The sequence below is a fragment of the Danio rerio genome, chromosome 16, assembly GCF_049306965.1.
Source record: "Danio rerio strain Tuebingen ecotype United States chromosome 16, GRCz12tu, whole genome shotgun sequence".
Lineage (NCBI taxonomy): Eukaryota > Metazoa > Chordata > Actinopteri > Cypriniformes > Danionidae > Danio > Danio rerio.
Genome location: NC_133191.1, coordinates 36,126,491 through 36,146,317, shown reverse-complemented (window position 1 = coordinate 36,146,317; position 19,827 = coordinate 36,126,491). Strand labels below are relative to the sequence as shown.

Here is a 19,827-nt window from a genome sequence, read left to right as displayed (position 1 = left end):
GTGTAAGTGTTTGGACTGTATAGGCGCATAACTTAAACGCTCTGCTGGACTTTAGACCTGCTTTCAGCTTGTCAATGGTGGGGTCTATTTCAGTTCTTCAAAACAATGCGGCTTAACACACCTCCTTTTTAGACCGGAACACCCATGAGTCCACAAAGTGGTGCAAATGGATTTGCTATTTAAACAACTTGGTTCACAACGTGAAAATTAAGGTTGTCCTGGTCTAAAAATAGCAACAAATTGCACCAAACATGTCTTGCACCTTATTGTGCCAGGTGTATGATAGGCCCCTAAAAGATTTACATTGTTGCAGAACGTCCTTACATGCATATTTAACTATCCATAATTGCGTTCTTACAGGTATGTCTTTCTAATGGGCCTTCAGGACCGTAACGAGAAGCTGTTCTACCGGGTGCTGACCTCAGACATAGAGAGATTCATGCCAATTGTGTACACACCTACCGTTGGCCTAGCGTGCCAACAGTATGGCCTGACCTTCAGGAGACCGAGGTAAGAGACTGCTGAGCGTAATTTAATTTGTTTTCATAGTTAAGTTCTTTCTCCTTCAACACATTTCTTAAGCAAGCACATCCATCCGGCTGACAGCTTTTCTTTCAGCTCTTGGCCTTGTCTCTCTTCTTTTGAATCATCCTACAAATCGTTGAATATCTCGCCTCCAGGCAAGTGAAACTGAACGCCTCTAGAAAGTTGAAACATCTGTCGAGAGAGTCGAATATACATCCTGTCATAACAGAAGTCTGTTGTATGCATGAATCTGGAGATTATACTCTCAGCTTTTTGAGTCCTTGAAGTATATGCCAGTTTGAATAAGCATAACATTGGGTTCATTGATGAGTTTGGCGTATGCTGGGAGATGTTATCGTTTTCAGCTTCCGTTGCTGGTTCAGCGTGATTAGGAACCATTATCGCCCATTTTATCTCTCAAATTATTCATCTCCTTTTCCCTAGGAGTGAGTTAGGTCTGGACATGATCAAAAAAGAATGCATTTTAAGACTTCTCATTGTTTTCAGGGATACATTTTGAGGGATTTCCTAGGATCCTTAAATGAGAGGAAAATTTAGAGCATTCCACACACTCGACGTTACTTGAGAGCCTTCTGCAATCTCCCTAAATGAAAGTATTTGGAAAGAATGCCTAGCAGACTCATTACCTCTGATGTTAGGATATAGGACAGTGGTTATTAACTGGTGCGTTGCAGCACAAAAATGTGCTGTGGGGATATGGGAAAACTAGACTGAAGTGTGACTAATTGTGTAATTGTGCAATGTTAGGAAAATAAATGAATGGAATATAATGAAGAAATCAGCCAACCACATCTTGATGTAAATTCATCTGTCGTTTGATAATATTGCTTTGTTTATTTAAATCTTTGACCTAGTGTTTGTTTTAGATCTTAAAAGGATCATGTCATTCAAAACTGTTATTACTTCTGTGGAATACAGATATTTTTGAACAGATATAAGATGTTTTAAAACTTCTCATCTGCTTCAAAGCAAAAGTAAACCTATTTTCATTTTATGCAAATGCAGAAACCTGTTTTCTTCACAAGTAAAAAGGTCATGCAGGTTTGGATCAACACATGCAGCAGTTAACAATTACAAAGTGTTTTTTTTTCTTTTCCTCTTTTAAATTAAACTTCTTTTTCTGCTAAAAGCTTTTCAAGTGAAATTACTCCTGAGCAGTTAAATCATTTATTCTCTTTAGAACAAATCTCTTTTTTGTTTGCGCACCTACTGCAAACATTAGCACAGACTCTTTCATAGGTGTTACATTTGTCAAACGGACCACCAAAGTGGAGCTGCACATTGAGTGCTAATCCCAATGAGAACTGCACAAATGTGTGAGGTACTGCTTGATGGATTTGTCTTGTATCTTATATTATTGGAAAATTACAATATTATCTTATATTTATTATTTACATAAACTGATCGTTATATATAAATGCACTTATGCTGTTGATACACAGGGCAACTTTTTGGGCAATGTTGCTATGTTTCAATTAAGAGTGGGCAGTAATATTGTATTTATAAGCGCATTGTTCTGATTAGTCACCCTATGTCTCATCTTGTTGCACAATTATGGCATAATTTTCTGAAGTTGCACAGTAACATTGCTTGAAAAGTTGCCCTCTGTATCATCAGTACTACTCATCTCCCACTTTATTACAGTGGGTATGTAATTTCAGCTGATTGTTTACACAAATATCTATTCAGCCAATCTCACGGTAGCAGCTCAATGTATTCAGTCATATAGACATAGTCAAGATAATTTGCTGAAGCTGAAAACTAGCATTAGAATGTTTGTTGGTGCCAGACAGTCTGGTGGGTGTTTCAGAAAGTGCTGATCCATTGGCATTTTCATGCACACCCATCTCTAGGCTTACAGAAAAAAAAAAAAGTCTGAAAATGAGAAAAAATCCAGTGAGGGGAGTTCTGTGGGAGTAAATGCCTTGTTATTGTCAGAATTCAGAGGAGAATGAATATAATTGTTCAAGCTGATATAATGACCGCAGTAACTAAAATAACAAGTGGACAATTGTTGGTGTTGAGTCTTGATTTCTGCAGTAATATTTAGATAGTGGGGTGAAAATTTGTAGTAAACAACATGTAAACTTGGATCCCTTCTGCCAAATCAGGCATTGATGGTGATGTAATGGTGTGGGGGGTATATTCATTCACTGTTATAAAAAATGTAGGTTGCCTTAAATTTTTTATCTGAATCAAATTAAGCTTATAAGTCAACTAAACCTTTCTTCTTTTAAACAAAGTTACAATGACGTGCTTGACTAATTGAGCTTTCATGACCAATTGAACATATCATTTTTTACAGTGCTCTCTCTGGACACCATTTTACTAAAACGTTTAAAAATTCATAACTTATTGTAAAACACTGCCTTATGAGCCAGTATTTTTTATTTAAAAAATCCTTTAACACTTGCTATCGCCAGACTTCACAAAAGCCTCTTAAAATTGACCATGGCAACTTTTCTGTGCTTGCACAGCAGGGTTCATATCAGAAATTTCAACTCACGAAGTGGCCCAGCGTGAGATGAGGCTTTGCAGTGATGCTTAAAAAGATATTCTCGCTTACCCATTAGTTTAACTATTGATCTTCAGATGCCAAAGAAGAGACTAAACTACTTGATTCATCAAATTTTAAACTGGAAATGACTTTTATTTGAAATGTCAGGGGTCGGCAGTGTGATGACCTTCCCATTACCCAGAGCTCCAAAATATGTTGTAACTGAATGCAAATGTGAACCGTCTATAATCATTTTGGCATATATGGGTGAATGTTTTGAAAATGATAGAGATGCATCGATGCAGATTTTTCTTTTTGTTAGGCTCCTTAGTTATAGCTAGTTTTTGATTGAGAGGGATTTGCAGAAGCAGATCCAAAGGTCAAATCCACAACTGTCTAATTGCCTACGTCTAATTAGACTAGCTTATTGACCTGTTCAGAAAGGGTAAGATGGATTAGAAGTGTGGTTAGAGATCTTCCCTCTCATTATCCCTGAGGTAATGACAGAGATTGCTCATATGAGTTGTCATTTATGCAGAATACAGGGTGCACGTGTCTCCTTACACTTGGTGGCCCCATAAGAGGTTTTAGACTTGCACTCTTTCATTTGACCTTCATACACTAGGATCAGATTGATGGGCATCTAGGACATTAGAAACTCCCTTTTCCTTCATTTACCCCCTTGTTTTGTGCTTTTTGATTATGTTTTTGAGATCCATCAGTTTAAAAATATTTATTCTTATTTAAAGAGTAGGATTTATCTTTGGAATTACAAGTATTGTTGAATTATTTGGCACGGTGCTCTGGGTTAATTCTCTTGCTGATTCTGTGAAACAGTTTGGAACTTATGTAATAGAGGCTCGGTGGGGTATAAAAATCACATCCAGGATAAACACACGATTGTGGGCTGTGAAAAGTTTAATTTGTCATTTGGTTTATATGCACTTCTAAATCTTAATATATAATCTTAATGTCATTCTAGGTGATTCATTTAAGGTCTTGTCTTAATTTTTTACCATTGTCTTCAATCATTACATTCCTTAGAGATGCCGGTTATATTAATTTTGGGAATCTCAGGACTTCATGAGTTATTTAGAATTGCACTGCAGGGGACATTGCGAAATATTAAAGCTATACAGTACTATTATCTTAATTTTTTGCAGTGTTTTGCAACACTGTGTTTTGATTTTTGAGTGTCTTCCTCTTGTATTCAAGAGATTTGAAGCCTTTGTTAATAGCCTCTGCAATATTCTCTCATACCCAATTCAAGGCCAATGTTTCGTTGTAACAAATCACTGAAATTGGAAAGTTGTTGTAATTCCTCTCCTTTAAGTAAAATAGTGGCTATATACACTAAAGCAAGAATGACTGGTGAGGAAAATATGGTGTAGTGTTGGTAGTTTTGGTCGGTATGTAGTACTGTACTTTATTGTAGGGTTATATCCACATGGAAGCATCGAGCAATGGAATACCTTCAGGTAATAATGCTATTAAAGAAGAGTGAAAATTAGGCTGTTTTTGTAAAGTTATTAAGTGCTGGTGGATATGCCTGAATAGTTTGAAAATCTATTAGTGTTGGAGGCGTCTGGTGTATTTCTGCCCTGTGAATTTGCACAATGTAGGTGATGTGCTGTACAGTATGTGAATATCATTCAAGAAGAACTCATTTCCTAGCGGTAAGAGGTTGAATAGTTTACCATTCTCTGATTGATGTGAATGCCCTCCAGTTACTCAGAAAGCTCATTTTCCAACCACAGTGACATGCCGACACGTTCTGTTTTTTTGCTTTAGCCCAAGTAGGAGTTGGAGTTGTCTCTGTGGGGCAGTTTTCTTTTTATGATGAGATATTGATCAGAGTGCAGAAAGTTTCTGCGAGTCAGTTTGGGGTATTTTGAGGATGAGAAAATATATTTAATCGAAGAGTGTTTTGCATTTTGAGTAGCTAAAATTATTTGCTGTGTTGCCTTTATATCGTTTTAAATAAAAACATATTAAAATGTGCTGCAGGTTTTTGACCCTGTTTTTTATGTGGATCACATTTCTGTGGTTCTTGTTTTTTGAAATCGAATTTAGGCTACAGGATATATTAAATTTGGATATGATGAATTAATTTAGCATGAAATTACTAAGATGCTTATACAGTGGTTCCAAAACAACATCAAAATCACATTATAAATATGTGATTGACTGTTTCTTAAACATCACCATTCGAAAGTTTTGGTCTTTTTTTTTTTTTAAGAATCCTTGTAAATTTCATTTAAGTTTTAAGAAAAGCTTAAAAGTAACATTGAAAAAAAATTAGGTGCATATTTTAATAATTGATGCATATTTTTAATTTATATATTTTAGTTTAGGTTATTAGTTAATTTTTTAGAGGTGTGAACTTTCACTGGTCTCAGGGTTCGGTTACGATTATCATGCCATCAATTTAGTTCAATACGATATCTTGATGCATTGACAATGCTTTCCATACACACTTTTATATTTTACTTTACAGCACAAGTATACTTGTATTAAATTGTGTAACTTTTAAATACATTTTTTGTTTATTTTTGTTTATTTATTTTCTTGTCCTTTAATACAGTCAGATATATGAACTGTACCTATAATTTCACCTGCTCAAACAAAACACTCTTTTTGGATGCATCAAACAAATCTCATGTACATGCAAAAAAAGGCTGGGATTGGCTCTATCACGCTGGCACTGTTCACCGATAAGTGAAACTGATAAGGGACATCCCAATCACAACTGATTCATGACAGATGCGGTGTAGAAAACTTACTTTAAGACATGCTCATGTCTGAATCCACAATTATCGCTGTGACAGCTGAGAGGAGAGGAAACATCACACCAGCAGGACAAAGGGGCTACAGCGAGAGGGAGAGGGAGAGAGAGAGAGAGAGAGAGAGAGAAAGAGAAAAGGAGTTTACTTTCATTTTCACCATAGCACTGAAATTGGGGCTTCTGCTGTAACTTCAATGTCAGTGAAAGACTGTCCAGAAAACACATGCAGTGAATTATGCTATTTCTGCATTTTAATTACTCACACTCGCCTCCATCGCTATAGTATTCTACAGCAGGCCACACACCAGAAACACCGCTCGACGATGCACCGCGCAGCGCCACAGATTTCAGAATTCTAAACATAAGTTTCTATCAGGTTATACACATCTGCCCTACAAGTCAGCGGCTGTCTGCGGCGCCCAGCCACGATACAGGATGTTCATATTTCTGCCACTCCACAGAGCGCCATCTGAGTAGTTTCATTTTTAATAGCATTTTTAATAATAATTGCGAATGTGCGCGTCTGGTGTGCGTTACCTTTAACTGTCAAATGCGCGCTGTGTCACGGCGCATCTGGTGTGTGACGCCCTTAACGCGACCTGGCACATATGAGATAAATGACATTAGTACTGTACATAATAACTGGTTAGAATCTATTACTGAACCGATACCAAATTGTCTGCATTTGCATCGCAGTGCAGAGTTAATTGACACCCCTTATTATTTATATTTATTTATCCTTTAAAGTTAGTTACTTGTAGGTATTAAAATGCTTTTATTTGACCAAAATAGTTTTTAGTTTAATAGATTTTAAATTGTACAATATTTTGCTCTTATGGAATTATTTTCAAGATTTTCAGTTGTCATTCATTTAATGTCACGTGATTATTCATTGTCAAATTATTCAAAGTCATTGTCTTATGCTGATTTGATTGATTTGTGCTCAAAAACATTTATTATTGTTAATAGTAATAATAATAAGAAGAATAATTCCTTACATTTATATGGCGCTTTTCTAGACACTCAAAGCACTTTATACAATGCGAGGGAATCTCTTCATTCACCACCAGTGTCTAGCATCCACCTGGATGATGCGAAGGCAGCCATATTGTGCCAGACCGCACACCACACATCAGCTGATTGGTGGAGAAGAGACAGAGTGATGATATGCCAATTATGATATGGGGATGGTTAGGAGGCCATGATGGACAGAGGCCAGTGGGCAAATTTATCCAGGATGCCAGGGTTAAACCCCTACTCTTTTTCAAAGGATGTCCTGGAATCGGCAGCAACCTGGCTTCCTAGCTTGTGGTCTCCTATCCAGATACTGACCAGGCTCAGCCCTGCTTAGCTTCAGTGTGTGACTATGGGGGAGAGCTAGCTGCCAGCTATTATTATTATTATTAGTATTGAACACAATTGCACTAGTTAAAATGTTTGAGAAAACAATAATAGAAAGCTGTTCTAAAAGACAGCCATCACCAACTGTGGAAAGGTAATTATTAAGACCCCAGCAAGTTGTTTTGACAAGAAGTAAGTATTTCAGAAATAAAATTGCCTTAAGCAGAGCTTAGCTCTCAAAGTTACACTATTATGAGCACTTGAAGATGTGCTTGAGCTATACATCCCTCCAGTCATAAAAGGATTACAGGCATCTCCCACTCAATGGATTGTTAAGATGCCTGCCACACTGCCTCTCACATACTGTACAAATACACCGTCCTGACCTTAAGGTTAACAATGCACATTTACCAGATTTTAGTGTCAGTTAATATAAAGGGAGCAATAAAGTATATCAGACGCAGAGAAAAACAGGTGTTGCACTCTCACACAATGTTGTAATAATTATCTGCATTTTTATTTACTCTTAAACCTGTGGTCTTCAGTCCCACACATGCCAAGCTGTGGTATATGGACTCCTCCTTGCTGGTGCTCAGAGGCCAACAAATTCTCAGTCCAGATGTTTTATTTTAGGTTAGCTGTTGATCCAGATGTGTTAGTATGGATCTGTGCCATTTATTTGCTTTTGGAGGTTGTTTTAATTTCCAGTCACCTTGGCAGGATGCTTGTGCTCATTGGTTGGGTTGATTTAGAAATAAGAGAATGTCTGGGTCAAATTCAAATGAATTGTTATGCTTGATTTTTAAAGGTTATATAGTAGGTCTTAGCCAAGTGCACATCGTTTGCCTGCGATAATTGTTGAGGTTATTTTGTTAAAGGAACTGTTTCGCAAAGATAAGACATTATGCAATTAGTTATTTTTCACACATTACTTAACACTTGACTTCTGTTGTTTTGAGATTATGTTGGAATGCATCAAGATTGGATACAGTTTCAATGTGTAATTAATTTTTTAGATTTTGTCATGGAATAGCTTGTACTTTACAGTTAGATAAAAATTTTAAACGTAAGAGTTAAATTAAAAAAGTTATATTTGGAGTTTTCAAAGAATTTTTAGGACACTGGTACAACAATAGTTTGTTTCATATGGGTTGATCTCATATGAAAAAAACCCTCATCCTTTTGTTTTGGAAGAAAAAAAGAAGTTCCAACTGTTAAATTATGGCTGACAGAGTTATCAGGTACATTACATCTAAAAAAAAAAAAAGATTAAGCCAGGTATACCCTAATAGACAAGGTTTTGTTATTTGAAAAAAATTGGTCCCCTTTTATTTCCTTTTTACAAACTTGTGATTAATATGTTTATTATTCCTTTACCTACCTTTATCATTGAATAGCACTGGTGGGTGGGTGGTTGGCAGAATGAATCTTAATTTCTTTGTTCAATTATTGTTTTTTTATGTTTAATTTTTATAATGTAAGGTTGATACTTGTGTTTTTATAGTTTATGCAAAAACAAAGAGTTTTTACGAGTGAATGTCTGCTGCACATGTTGCACATTATAGAAGACACTAGTGCCCTCCTTTAATCTGAATTGTTAAAGTAGTTACTTTTTAGAGTAACAGTGGCGCGGCAGTGGCGCAGTAAGTACAGCTGTCACCTCACAGCAAGAAGGTCGCTGGGTCGCTGGTTCGAACCTTGGCTCAGTTGGCGTTTCGGTGTGGAGTTTGCATGTTCTCCCTGCCTTTGTGTGGGTTTCCTCCGGGTGCTCCGGTTTCCCTCACAGTCCAAAGACATGCGGTAAAGGTGAATTGGGTAGGCTAAATTGTCCGAAATGAATATGAGTTACTTTTTATTTTTTTGTTTTGGCCGAATTTCAACCTCTGGGTTTGAAATATGTAGTATAAATTTTTTATGTCACAAGATGTGATGTGGCAAATGATGACCAGTACCCAATGAGGTGCTGGTTTGTCATAATCATTTATGAGATTGTGTGGCAGTATTTATGATACATCTATTTCAAATATCTACAGTTAAAGTCAGAATTATTCGCCCCTTTTTGAATTTTTTTTTCTTTTTGAATATTTCCCAAATGCTGCTTAATAGAACAATAAAATATTTACAGGATGTTTTTTTTTTGTTTTTGTTTTTGAAAATGTGTTATTTGTTTAATTTGGCTAGAATAAAATCAGCTTTTAAATAAAAAAAAAAAGATTTTAAGGTAAAAACTATTAGCCCATTTAAGCTGTATTTTTTCGATAGTCTACAGAACAAACCATCCTTGTACAATAACTTGCCTAGTTACCCTAACCTGCCTAGTTAACCTGATTAACCTAGTTAAGCCTTTAAATGTCAGCCTTTAATCTTGAAAAATATCTAGTAATATATTATTTACTGTAATCATGGCAAAGATTAAATAAATCAGTTATTAGAAATGAATTAAATCTATTATGTTTAGAAATGGGTTGAAGAAAAATCTTCTCTCCACTAACAGAAATTGTGGAAAAAAATATACAGAGGGGTTAATAATTCAGGAGGGCTAATTGTTCTGACTTCAACTGTATTTCAAATACAAAATAGTATTTTGTAATTTGTATTTGATAGGGTCAGTGAAAATGGATTCATATTTTGTATCAAAATATTTCAGTGTCTTGTATATTTGTATTTTGAAAATACTGTAAAATTATATATTTTTTTTCATTCATGAATGAAAATATACAACCACAATCAGGAGATCAATATAAGAGAGATACAATAGAGGAAAAAGACAAGCTAAATTAACTGCAGAAAGAAAAAAAGACCAACAAAACAAAGAAAGGGTTAAGTACTATAAATTACAATTGTATAAAAGTGTACAAAGATAAATAAATTAGGAGCATTAAAGGAAAGCTATATAAATAACATCTGAGTCAATTGACAACAGTTCTTAGTGCCAAAAATCTGACATTTTTTTTTTTTTTACACATACGAAAAGATTTGAGCAGTCAAAAGATACTGTAAAATTCTTTGTAAGAAGTCTTCATGATGACATCAAAATAATTCAACCTCTTATTGGCGCTTTCTCAGTTATTTGCCTGAGATCAGAAAAGAAAATTGATTTCAATTGAAGAGGGTGGATAATGCTAAATTATGGAAATTATACATCACAGTGTGGCGATACATACAATAATTCACTGGCTGAAAGTGGAACAATATATAAAACACAAATATTTAATAATAGTCAATTATTAAGACTAGTCAATAACATCCAACTCTGGTTATATGGCATCAGCAGGATATATATGAAGAGTTTATTTGCAACAAATAATAACTAAATTTTTAGTAATTTTGAGATTTTCTTTTTGTTGCGCATTGAAGAAATTCTATGGAAATTTTATATAGAAACATAAAACTAGGTTTAAGAAAAGTTCTGTGAAAAGAAAAAAAATAACTCTTTATATACCATCCTTTTAAATAAAATATAATTAATTTTAAATAAATATGAGAATGTTAAGAGATTGAATAATCATTTTACAGTGGTTATGTCAATTTTACTGGCCACACAATAGGAGGAAATATAATCAACAGATATAGTACTGTATTCTAACTTATTATTTGTATTGAACATAGAGGTGAATGAAGTGGCAGAGAATTAAAACTTGCTCAGAGAAAAGTTGTTGCTATCAAATATAGTTTACTTCACTTTTAACAGTTTGGGATTGATCAAATAGGCATATTTATGGAAGGTTTGCAAAAAAGGTTGATGCTAACTTGTAAAAGTATTTTGTGATTTTTTTAAATACAAAAATACAGTATTTTATTTTTGTAGTTTATTTTGATACACCTAAAATGGGGGTATTTGGTGTGTTATTTTAAAATACATTTTAGTGTATTTTTTCCCATCCCTGGTTATAAGACATATTTATTAGTTATTGATGAGAGCACGAGTTGATTTCCTGGCTAATGCTTTTCTTTGAGTCATATAAATTAAACTGAAAAAAGCTAGTGTAATAGCTCAGTGGTGAAAAACCCGGAAGATAAAAATATTAAGTTTTATTTCTGAGGAGCACTTGTTCTATGAACTTTTTTTTGATAAAAGGTCTATTTGATGCAGTTGCAGGGAAGAAAATGAATAGCATATTATTATTTTAATTCTGTTGAGTTCAACAGATACATTCAGGGAATTTATTATTTATATATTTTTTAAATCTAGCCTTTATATACAGTAAATTACTAAGTGAAGCTCCAGACTCTGGTCTGTCTGTACTGTTTCTCTGAAATAAAGTGAAGTAGGAAAGTCACAGCAAAAAAAAAAAAAAAACAAAAAAAAAAAAAAAAAAAAGAATTCTTTGGCTTGAGTGTAAAAAAGAGCTTTTAATAGTTTGGGAATGAATTGAAGATGCCAGATTGTGTTTAATAAGGGCTTGTGAAACACTATGCAGCATGCTATGATTTTCTCAAGGGGAGGAAAGAACTTGCTTTTGCACTTTTGCAGGCTCTATTGCTGTGGAGAACACCATTGCAGCGTTTTATAACTCTGTGTGGTGTCAAATTTTTAAAAAGGCCCTGTCCAATAGGTCACTGCGCCGACGCTCCCACATTTAATTTTAGTGCCTTAATATTTTATCAGCTGCGATAAGTTCAACAACTCCTGTGGGAAAACCGAGTCTGCGCCTGAAGTGACTAAATTTAATTTAGTTAAATAAATAAGCCTGTGGGCAGTTTTGTCCCCCTCAAAACTGTGGGAAAGCTTCCTTTGGGGACAAAAGCTCAGGCATGCTGCCGTTTGTCATGGTTGACTTGTCGTGTTGCTCATTTTTAAAATAGCAAACTGTTGATGTTAGGTTATAAAGTCAATAAAAATGTACAAAAAGATGTTAAATTTAGATTGATCTCTATTATGACCACTCTGGATTGAAGCCAAACTTTTTGTACACATGAGCACCAAACATATAGAACTCATAGCCTTAAAATCATGTTAACTTTTATGGTCCGTTATTAAAGCATTAATGTTTCCGGTGTTTCTTGGGTTTTTACAGCCTGAAAGGCATTGTGAGGACATCACTTCAGCACTTTAGAAACAATGATGTGTACAAAAGCTTCGAATAAGCTTTATCCCAGGATGTTAATCACATGTAATGAGGATTTGCAAAGGCTGACAGATATTTCACCATAAATGAAGCTGCATGACCCGAGGTAAAGATTATAAAACTTCTGTGTCAATTTACCTCTCCATTTGAGCACAACATTTGGGTATGTGGAAGTTTCTCATCATTAAAACTTTACGGTCAGGCTTATTTTTCTAAAAAAGCATCAGGATTTTGAAGAGATTTAAAAGTTAACAAAAGTCAGACCACAACTCCTTGCAAAGTCTAGACTGACAGGATCATTTGACTGCATATGGCAATCTCTTTAGCTGTTTGCTATTGTTGATGTTAATATGGATCTTAAGCATATTTTGTTCCGCTCCACTCGTTTAAATGCAGTGCACCCCTGGTATCTTGTTTGAATAGACCTCTTCTTTGAGTATTCATTCTCATTAGACACATACAGATGCAGCTGTTCAAAATTATTCAGATGAGGAGAAATTTGGCAGGAATCACAGCTAGAGCAGAGACTCAATGGACACCGTAGATGCAGCACACCAGCAGTCAACAGAGGAGGCTTTGGATTATATTGTTGGATTGTTTGTTTTGGAGAAATGCTTTATATGAATAAATTTATCCTGAACAGTTCAATTGGTTTTCATCAAGCATCCTCTTTGATTTGTCGGATTTGCCGTTTTTCAGCTAACACAGGCTTTCTTGCATCCACATGCAAAAAAAGGTTGCAAAACTGAATAAAAGATCAAACGAATGTCTAGTTGACAAAAGCAGCATAAGAGCACAGTGGTGCAATCTAAAGTATCAGCTAAGAAAATAAGACATAGGCTACAATTTGCATGTTTATTAAATTTGGACAACAAAAGATTGTAAAAAGGCTGCCAGATTTGACAGGTTTTGATTTGTGCAGATTCCATTTGAATGACAATGTCAGAATATGGCATAAACTATATGAAAGCAGTGTAACCCCCACTGGTCCCACAGCACCCAACCCGATCCCAGCTAGGTTCGAACCGGCGACTTTCCAATGGGAAAGTTGGGAGTTGGTTGCTCTACCAAGCAGGCTAAAGACCATAGCCTCTAGTGTCTGTTGCTAGAGTACCTTTAGAGGTCAGATGAGTGAGGTTTAGCTGCACAGCACTTTACTAACTGGTCTCCTACACTCATGCCCTTAAACCTCACTCCGTTGCTCTACCAAGAAGTCTAAAGACCATGGCCTCTAGCATCTGTTGGTAGAGTGAGGTTTGCCTGCACAGCACTTAACTAGCTGGCCTCCACTACAGCAGCACAGATCTGTCCTGCCCATCATCAACAGTTCTCACTGCTGCTACATGTCTAATTGTTTGGAGCAGCAGTTCTCAAACCTGGTCCTGGCTTACCACTGCTCTGCACATTTTGTGCTTCTCTTACCACTTCATAGGGTTGTTCCATTCAACCATAAGTGCCCTGCAAAGTGGACATCACAAAATATTCTGCCATGATTTCAGTTTGGGGGAAGTGTGTTCAATTCAAATGATATAAAACCATGCAAGATGTGGCTTGTATGCAAATACACTTCACATGTCTGTAATTAGTTTTGTCTGATGAACAGTGCAGTACAATCCTTTTTAAAGTGAAGTAAACCTTGAGTTCAGCCATTTTCCTATGTGCAAGTGGTAGAAAGCAGTGTGTGTACATTACACTGTAATTTTTTTTTTTTTAAATATCATATTATTTCGTATTTTCCATCTTTTTACTGTTGTGAATTGTATTATGGGACCTTGATCTCCACTCTGTTGACTCTCGAAGTTGAAAATTTAAATCTGCAGTTGAACAAAGTGACTTTTATTGCCGTTTTAGTGGTTTGGAATAATATAATGTATAAGAAATAATATATACAGAAACAAATCTGTAAAATAACAGAAAATGTGGCAGAGGTTTTTTTTTACTGTAAGATACAACACCAACTCACACAATATATAATTTTAAACTATCATAAACGTTAATAAAAGTTGCTTTTATTGAACTTTACAATGTTAAAGGTTTTTGAAAGAAAGGACAAGGTCCCATAATGCAATTCAAAAGCAGAAATAAACGGTCATTTCGTAAGTCACAAAATATAGAAAACAGCTTATTTATGAACATTTTTTTATGGTGTATGCAAAATATGAGTGATTGTAGTACCTGGTACACCATGCCTAAACATTTCAGTAGTTAACTGTCAGGTAAGAAAATGCCAAGAGGTTAGAAAATCTAAATTTAAGCTGACAGTCGGTTTGAGTGAGGTGTACTTTTCCCGCTAAATTATTTAATCATGCTTATTTTACTGCTTTACATGAACCTTACATTAATCTTCTGTCGAAATGGGGTCCAATGAGACATGTGGATCACATTAACCGTGATTTGTGTACAGGCGTCCCACTAGACACTGTTATATTTTACATGCTTGTAGAAAATGCAGTCCACATTCATCTATAAAATATACCAAATCTGCGCAATCCATAAATCATAGTCACACAAGCAATATTTAATAATGCTATAACTTTGCCTTTTATTTCATTTCCAGGGCTCCGTGAATTAACTTTCCTTAAAAGAGTCTCTGTGTGGTCAGACACAACTAATACTATTTTCATATGGGATGTTAGTGCAGTTTTTGGAAGTCAGTCTGTAGCACTTTTGATGGAGCGTTTTAAGCTTGTCAGCTGTTTAATAGCCAGCGTCACACCAAAGCGCAAAACTCCTGTGAAGTAATTGATGGAAAAATGGAGCATACGTAGTAATTTATCTGTCCTTTTTACTTTGACTGCGGAGAGCTTATTCTGTTAGCATTGTAAGTGTTTTAGTGTATGTGTGTGTGTGTGTGTGTGTGTGTTTCACTGTTATGTAAGCTTGGGTAATTCGACTCTTCAAGCTATCTGGATGCCAGTGTCAAAGAACTGTCTGTGGCTCCACAAATACAGACGGTCAACTCTCTCTGACACACACACACACAAGTTCAAATCCAGATGACTTCCACCACATTATTTCAAAGCAGAAAGTCGAGCACCATCTACGCACATACATCAATCATTGTATTTATTTTTTCGAACGGCTATTTTTTCATCTGAAATCCCTCCGCTGTGTCTGGACAGCTCATAATGAGAGTGACGCAAGTATTAGACAGGCACTCGGAGTCTGAACTTCATGGTCTGGGATTATAATTCTCTGATTTCAAATGTCTTTGCACTTTGCGCAGGCTTTATGGAAAAGGGTGGTGGGTTCAGAAAGATGAACTTCTCATGCCGTGCACTTTTCTTACTGGAAAAGAGGAAAGTTTGGCCGCTGTCGGCAGCTGGGTGGAGAGAAGTCTATTGTTGCTGCTAGTAGCCCGCACAGAACGGAGGAGAGGGAATTGGAAAGAACGGATGGTGTGTTTGTCCAGCTGATTCTTCGTTTTTCATCCCTCCATCTCGCTCCAGCCAAGCACTTTTCCATCCCTCAGAGCACACGCACGCCCTTGCACACTCCCACGCAGCACTCTCACAGATTTAGGCTCTCTGTTTTATTGTTAGTGGATCGTGTCCCCACAATGACGTTTGAGGCAAGTCGATGTTTACAGAGCTTTAGTTTTACCACTTGCTCCGGGCACATTTCCATCTGCCAACTTGGTAAAAGATGTTCGGTAACACTTTAAAACAACTGCAGTAAGCAGTTGTCAGGATCAAAAATTATTCCAAGCTTCAGGAAGTTTCATCTTCTAAGATTTTAATGTTCTTGCAGCAAGGGAACAAAACAGAATAAACACAAGAGGTTCCATTTTGGCTGCCCAAAGGGCAGTCGTTTGAGGCCAGTTTATAGAGCATTTTGAGGGAAGACCATTTTTGTAAACAATAACAATGGTCCTAACATATTTCCTGTTCTACAGACTTTTTTATTATTATTTTTTTATTAGAATATGCAAAAAGGTACATAAATTGGGATCATACAAATACAAAAAAAAAAACATCAACAAAAAAACCATAACAAAACAACAATAAAAGACAAAACAAAAACAATACTGTTCTACATACTTAATTTCAGAAGCTTCTGAGAATCCAAAAAGATCTTTATATTAATAAATAATGTGATGATCATTATTATAAGTTATAATTTAATTGCCTCTTGTTATAATTATGCAATAGTTTGACAACAAGCAGGAAATGTTCATGGGCCAATGACATCACTATATTGAAATGGTCTATATACAGGCATACAAACAGATGATGAAGCATCGTCTTTCTTTAATAATTGGTCTAAACAATTTGTTTGGTAGAATCCTATTGATCATATATTATTCAACCATTAACACCATTCAACTGATTGAAACTACAGTTGAGCATGCTATTATTTAAAGAAGTGCACACATTTAAAACATTAACTTTGGGTTTCTTTAAAAGTATACATAAATAAAAAAAAAACAATATAAATAGAGTATATGGAAATAATTAAAATAACTTATCTAACAACAGTTTATAACTGCAGTTACAAATCCTCTATCCTTGACTTAATAATTGTACTTTTAATCATTTCTGACTGATTGATTTTTCATTACTAAATGAAGTATTGCAGTATTTACAAACCATTTGTATTTAGGAGTAGTTGGTGGTTTTTATAAACATTCAGATTGAGTTAAAATGATTAATAAACTATTGAAATCAACGTTATACATTTTATTATTCAGGCTTATTGTAATGGTTACTATGTATATTAATAAATGCTTTACTAACTCAACTTCATGCAGTTGTGTGACCAAATCTAAAGTGAGGACAATTTATGCCTTGTAAATCCCTTATAAATGACAATCAAAAGCTCAAATGAACAATACATCTTTGCAATCTTATCTAAAAAGTAAATTTACTGTAAAGTTAAAAAATTGCTGTAAAACAGGATTAACAAAATATAACATAACATTGGATTAAACAACAATATATTAATTTAACGATTTGTTATAATACAGCATTTCAGTGTTATTTAGCGATGTTTAATCTGTATAGTAATTTTATTTTACATAAGGTTGCAAAAATTTATTTTTCATTTGATACAGTGTCATGTCATACATGTGTATCTTTAAATGAATAGAAATGATAAAGTTGTTTATGTTCTTTTTCCTGTTTAGAAATTAACTGAGCCTTTGATTGTCATTTATCATAAATTTATAAAGCATAGTGCTCATTGGATTACAAAACTGAAGTTGAGTTAGTAAAGCATTTATTAACATATTACATGCCTTAATAATAAGAATTATGTGTTAATTTGGATAGTTTATTAATAATTTACTTACACATTCTAAATGATCTAAAAAAAACACCAACTGTCCCTTAATAACTGGTTTGTAAATAATGCAATACTTAATTTAGTAATGAAAATGAATCCTTAACAAAGTATTAAAACACAATTATTAAGCACATTACACATGTGCTTTTACAGTAAGTCAGGAATGAAGCTTTGTTTCTAGCTGCAGTTGTAAACTGCTGACTAATGTTAATTAATGTAGAGGAAATGCTTAACTGATATTGAATTCACTATTTACTAATGCTTAATAAATGATTCTTAGTGTGTAGTTATTAAAAAGTGTTACCAGATTGTCTTTTTACCCTCTTCTTTTATATATTGCAGTTTTCTATAAGCACAAAGCTACATTTTTTTGTATACACTGTGGTAATTCTTTTAAAAATGACAACCAATAATAGGAAAAAAAGAGTCCGTCCATAGATGCACCAGTATAATAAAAATGTATACCAAAGTTTTGTCCTTAAAGATGTAAACTAACTCTGCCCTGCCCTTCTTTTCTAAATACCAAGTGCCCACTGCTGCGCATAGCAATTATCTGAGATTATCCATCATACAGTTCTTTTACACAATACCTGTATGTTTTTTGTCTCCTTCTCTCCTCAATACACTTCTTTCCACTCCGATGAACTTTCTGTGCTGTTATTATCTCATAGATCAGGATTAGGAAGGAGTCTGTGTCAAGAAACCAGCAACCACATGCTGAAAGTATTGTATTGTCAGTGTTTTTTAGGGCCAGAACTTGGTCAGGTCCAGCCACATGATTTAATTTTATGTCTCATTCCTATCACTGTCTTTTTTCATCACGGGTTTCTTTTTCAGTATTTATATTTGTTTTGAAACCAGAGGGTCTCCATGGGATCATTCTGCGGTGAATTGGGTCATTCAGTTCTGTCGTATGCAGGGGTAGCTGACTTGTAATTTCTCAAAATTGGTTTAGCAATATATGTGGGCCAAAGATGAATTGGGGTTTTGGGCATCAGCTGACAAAATATTAAAAAGTATTACATTTTCTTCCATACATTATAGTGGGATTATTATTATTATTATTATTATTATTATTATTATTATTGTTGTTGTTGTTGTTGTTGTTGTTGTTGTTGTTGTTGTTGTTTTATAATTATTATTTTTTAACCAGGAAATAATCATTTGGCTGTATAATTTGTAACTATTTTTAAATACTTTGGGGAAAAGAATACAAATCACAATTTAAAAGTCTGATGTAAATAAATAAACTTTGGACTGGTTTCATCTGAGGTAGCATTATTATTGCATCTGAATATCAGAGATATACAAGAGTTGAACGTTTTTAAATTTGCTAAGTTGTATCATCCACAAATGACTGTCTTCAAATTATTTCAAAGAAGTAACTTTAGCTATGAAAGGAATACATGAGCTCAAAATCGTCAAGCCCCGGGCTCCTTCACCTTTGCAGGGTGAGAGGGGAGTTTGAGCTCAGGTAGAGATTGAGAATTCCCATGCCTATTTATGACTAATGACAATTAAGGATTGCTGTGAAGAGAAAAACTGCTGACAAAGAGCTTGTCTATGATGCCAATTTGGTTTAGTCAATTAATTTATGTCCCAAGTCTTTGAACGGTAGGGGAAAACAGGGAAGAACATGAAAACTCCACACAGAAATGTGAACTGGCCTGGCAAGGACTTGAACCAGTAACATTCTTGCTGTGATGCAACAGTGCTAACCACTAGACCGCCATGCTACCCTATCTAGGAAAAGGGAAAAGGGAGAAGGAATAGGGGTGGAAGGGGGGATTCTTCAAAACGAAGATAACTGAGCTATATGAAAACTCTGGTAATGGTGACTTAGAAATCGTCTGATTGGTGAATCATGTGCTGGTTAATGCGGGTCATAAGTCGCGATCCTCTTGAAATTAGTTTATACACTATCAGTCAAGTTAAATTATTACTCCAGTTATTATGGCTTTTATTACTATTACCATTAATAATCATTACCAATAAAAAATAAATAAATAATAATAATAATATTAATAATAATATTTTAGTGATTTCTGAAGGATGGTTTGACTCTGAAGAGTGGATTAATGAAGCTGAACATTCATCTTTAAAATCACTGGAATAAATGATTAAATTAAATTATAATCTACTTTTGAACATTTTATAGTACAATAACGTTTCACAGATTTACTATTTGTACTGTGTTTTAATGAAATAAATGCAGCCCTGGTGAGCAAGATAAGCTTATTTTGAAATATAAAAAAAATCCTACTGACTCCAAACTTTTGACGGTAGTGTAAATAAACCTTAAGCTT

At 34.8% G+C, this 19,827-nt stretch overlaps 1 protein-coding gene across 4 annotated transcripts in view; it reads left to right on the top strand.

The window, feature by feature from the left end:
- me1 (malic enzyme 1, NADP(+)-dependent, cytosolic) overlaps positions 1 to 19,827 on the top strand; it is a 167,993-nt gene that overhangs the window by 77,964 nt on the left and 70,202 nt on the right. For all 4 annotated transcript variants that reach the window (XM_073925316.1, XM_005158369.6, XM_068214017.2 and 1 more), the window contains 1 exon segment: positions 361 to 510. In XM_073925316.1, coding sequence (XP_073781417.1) covers positions 361 to 510 — 150 coding nt within the window.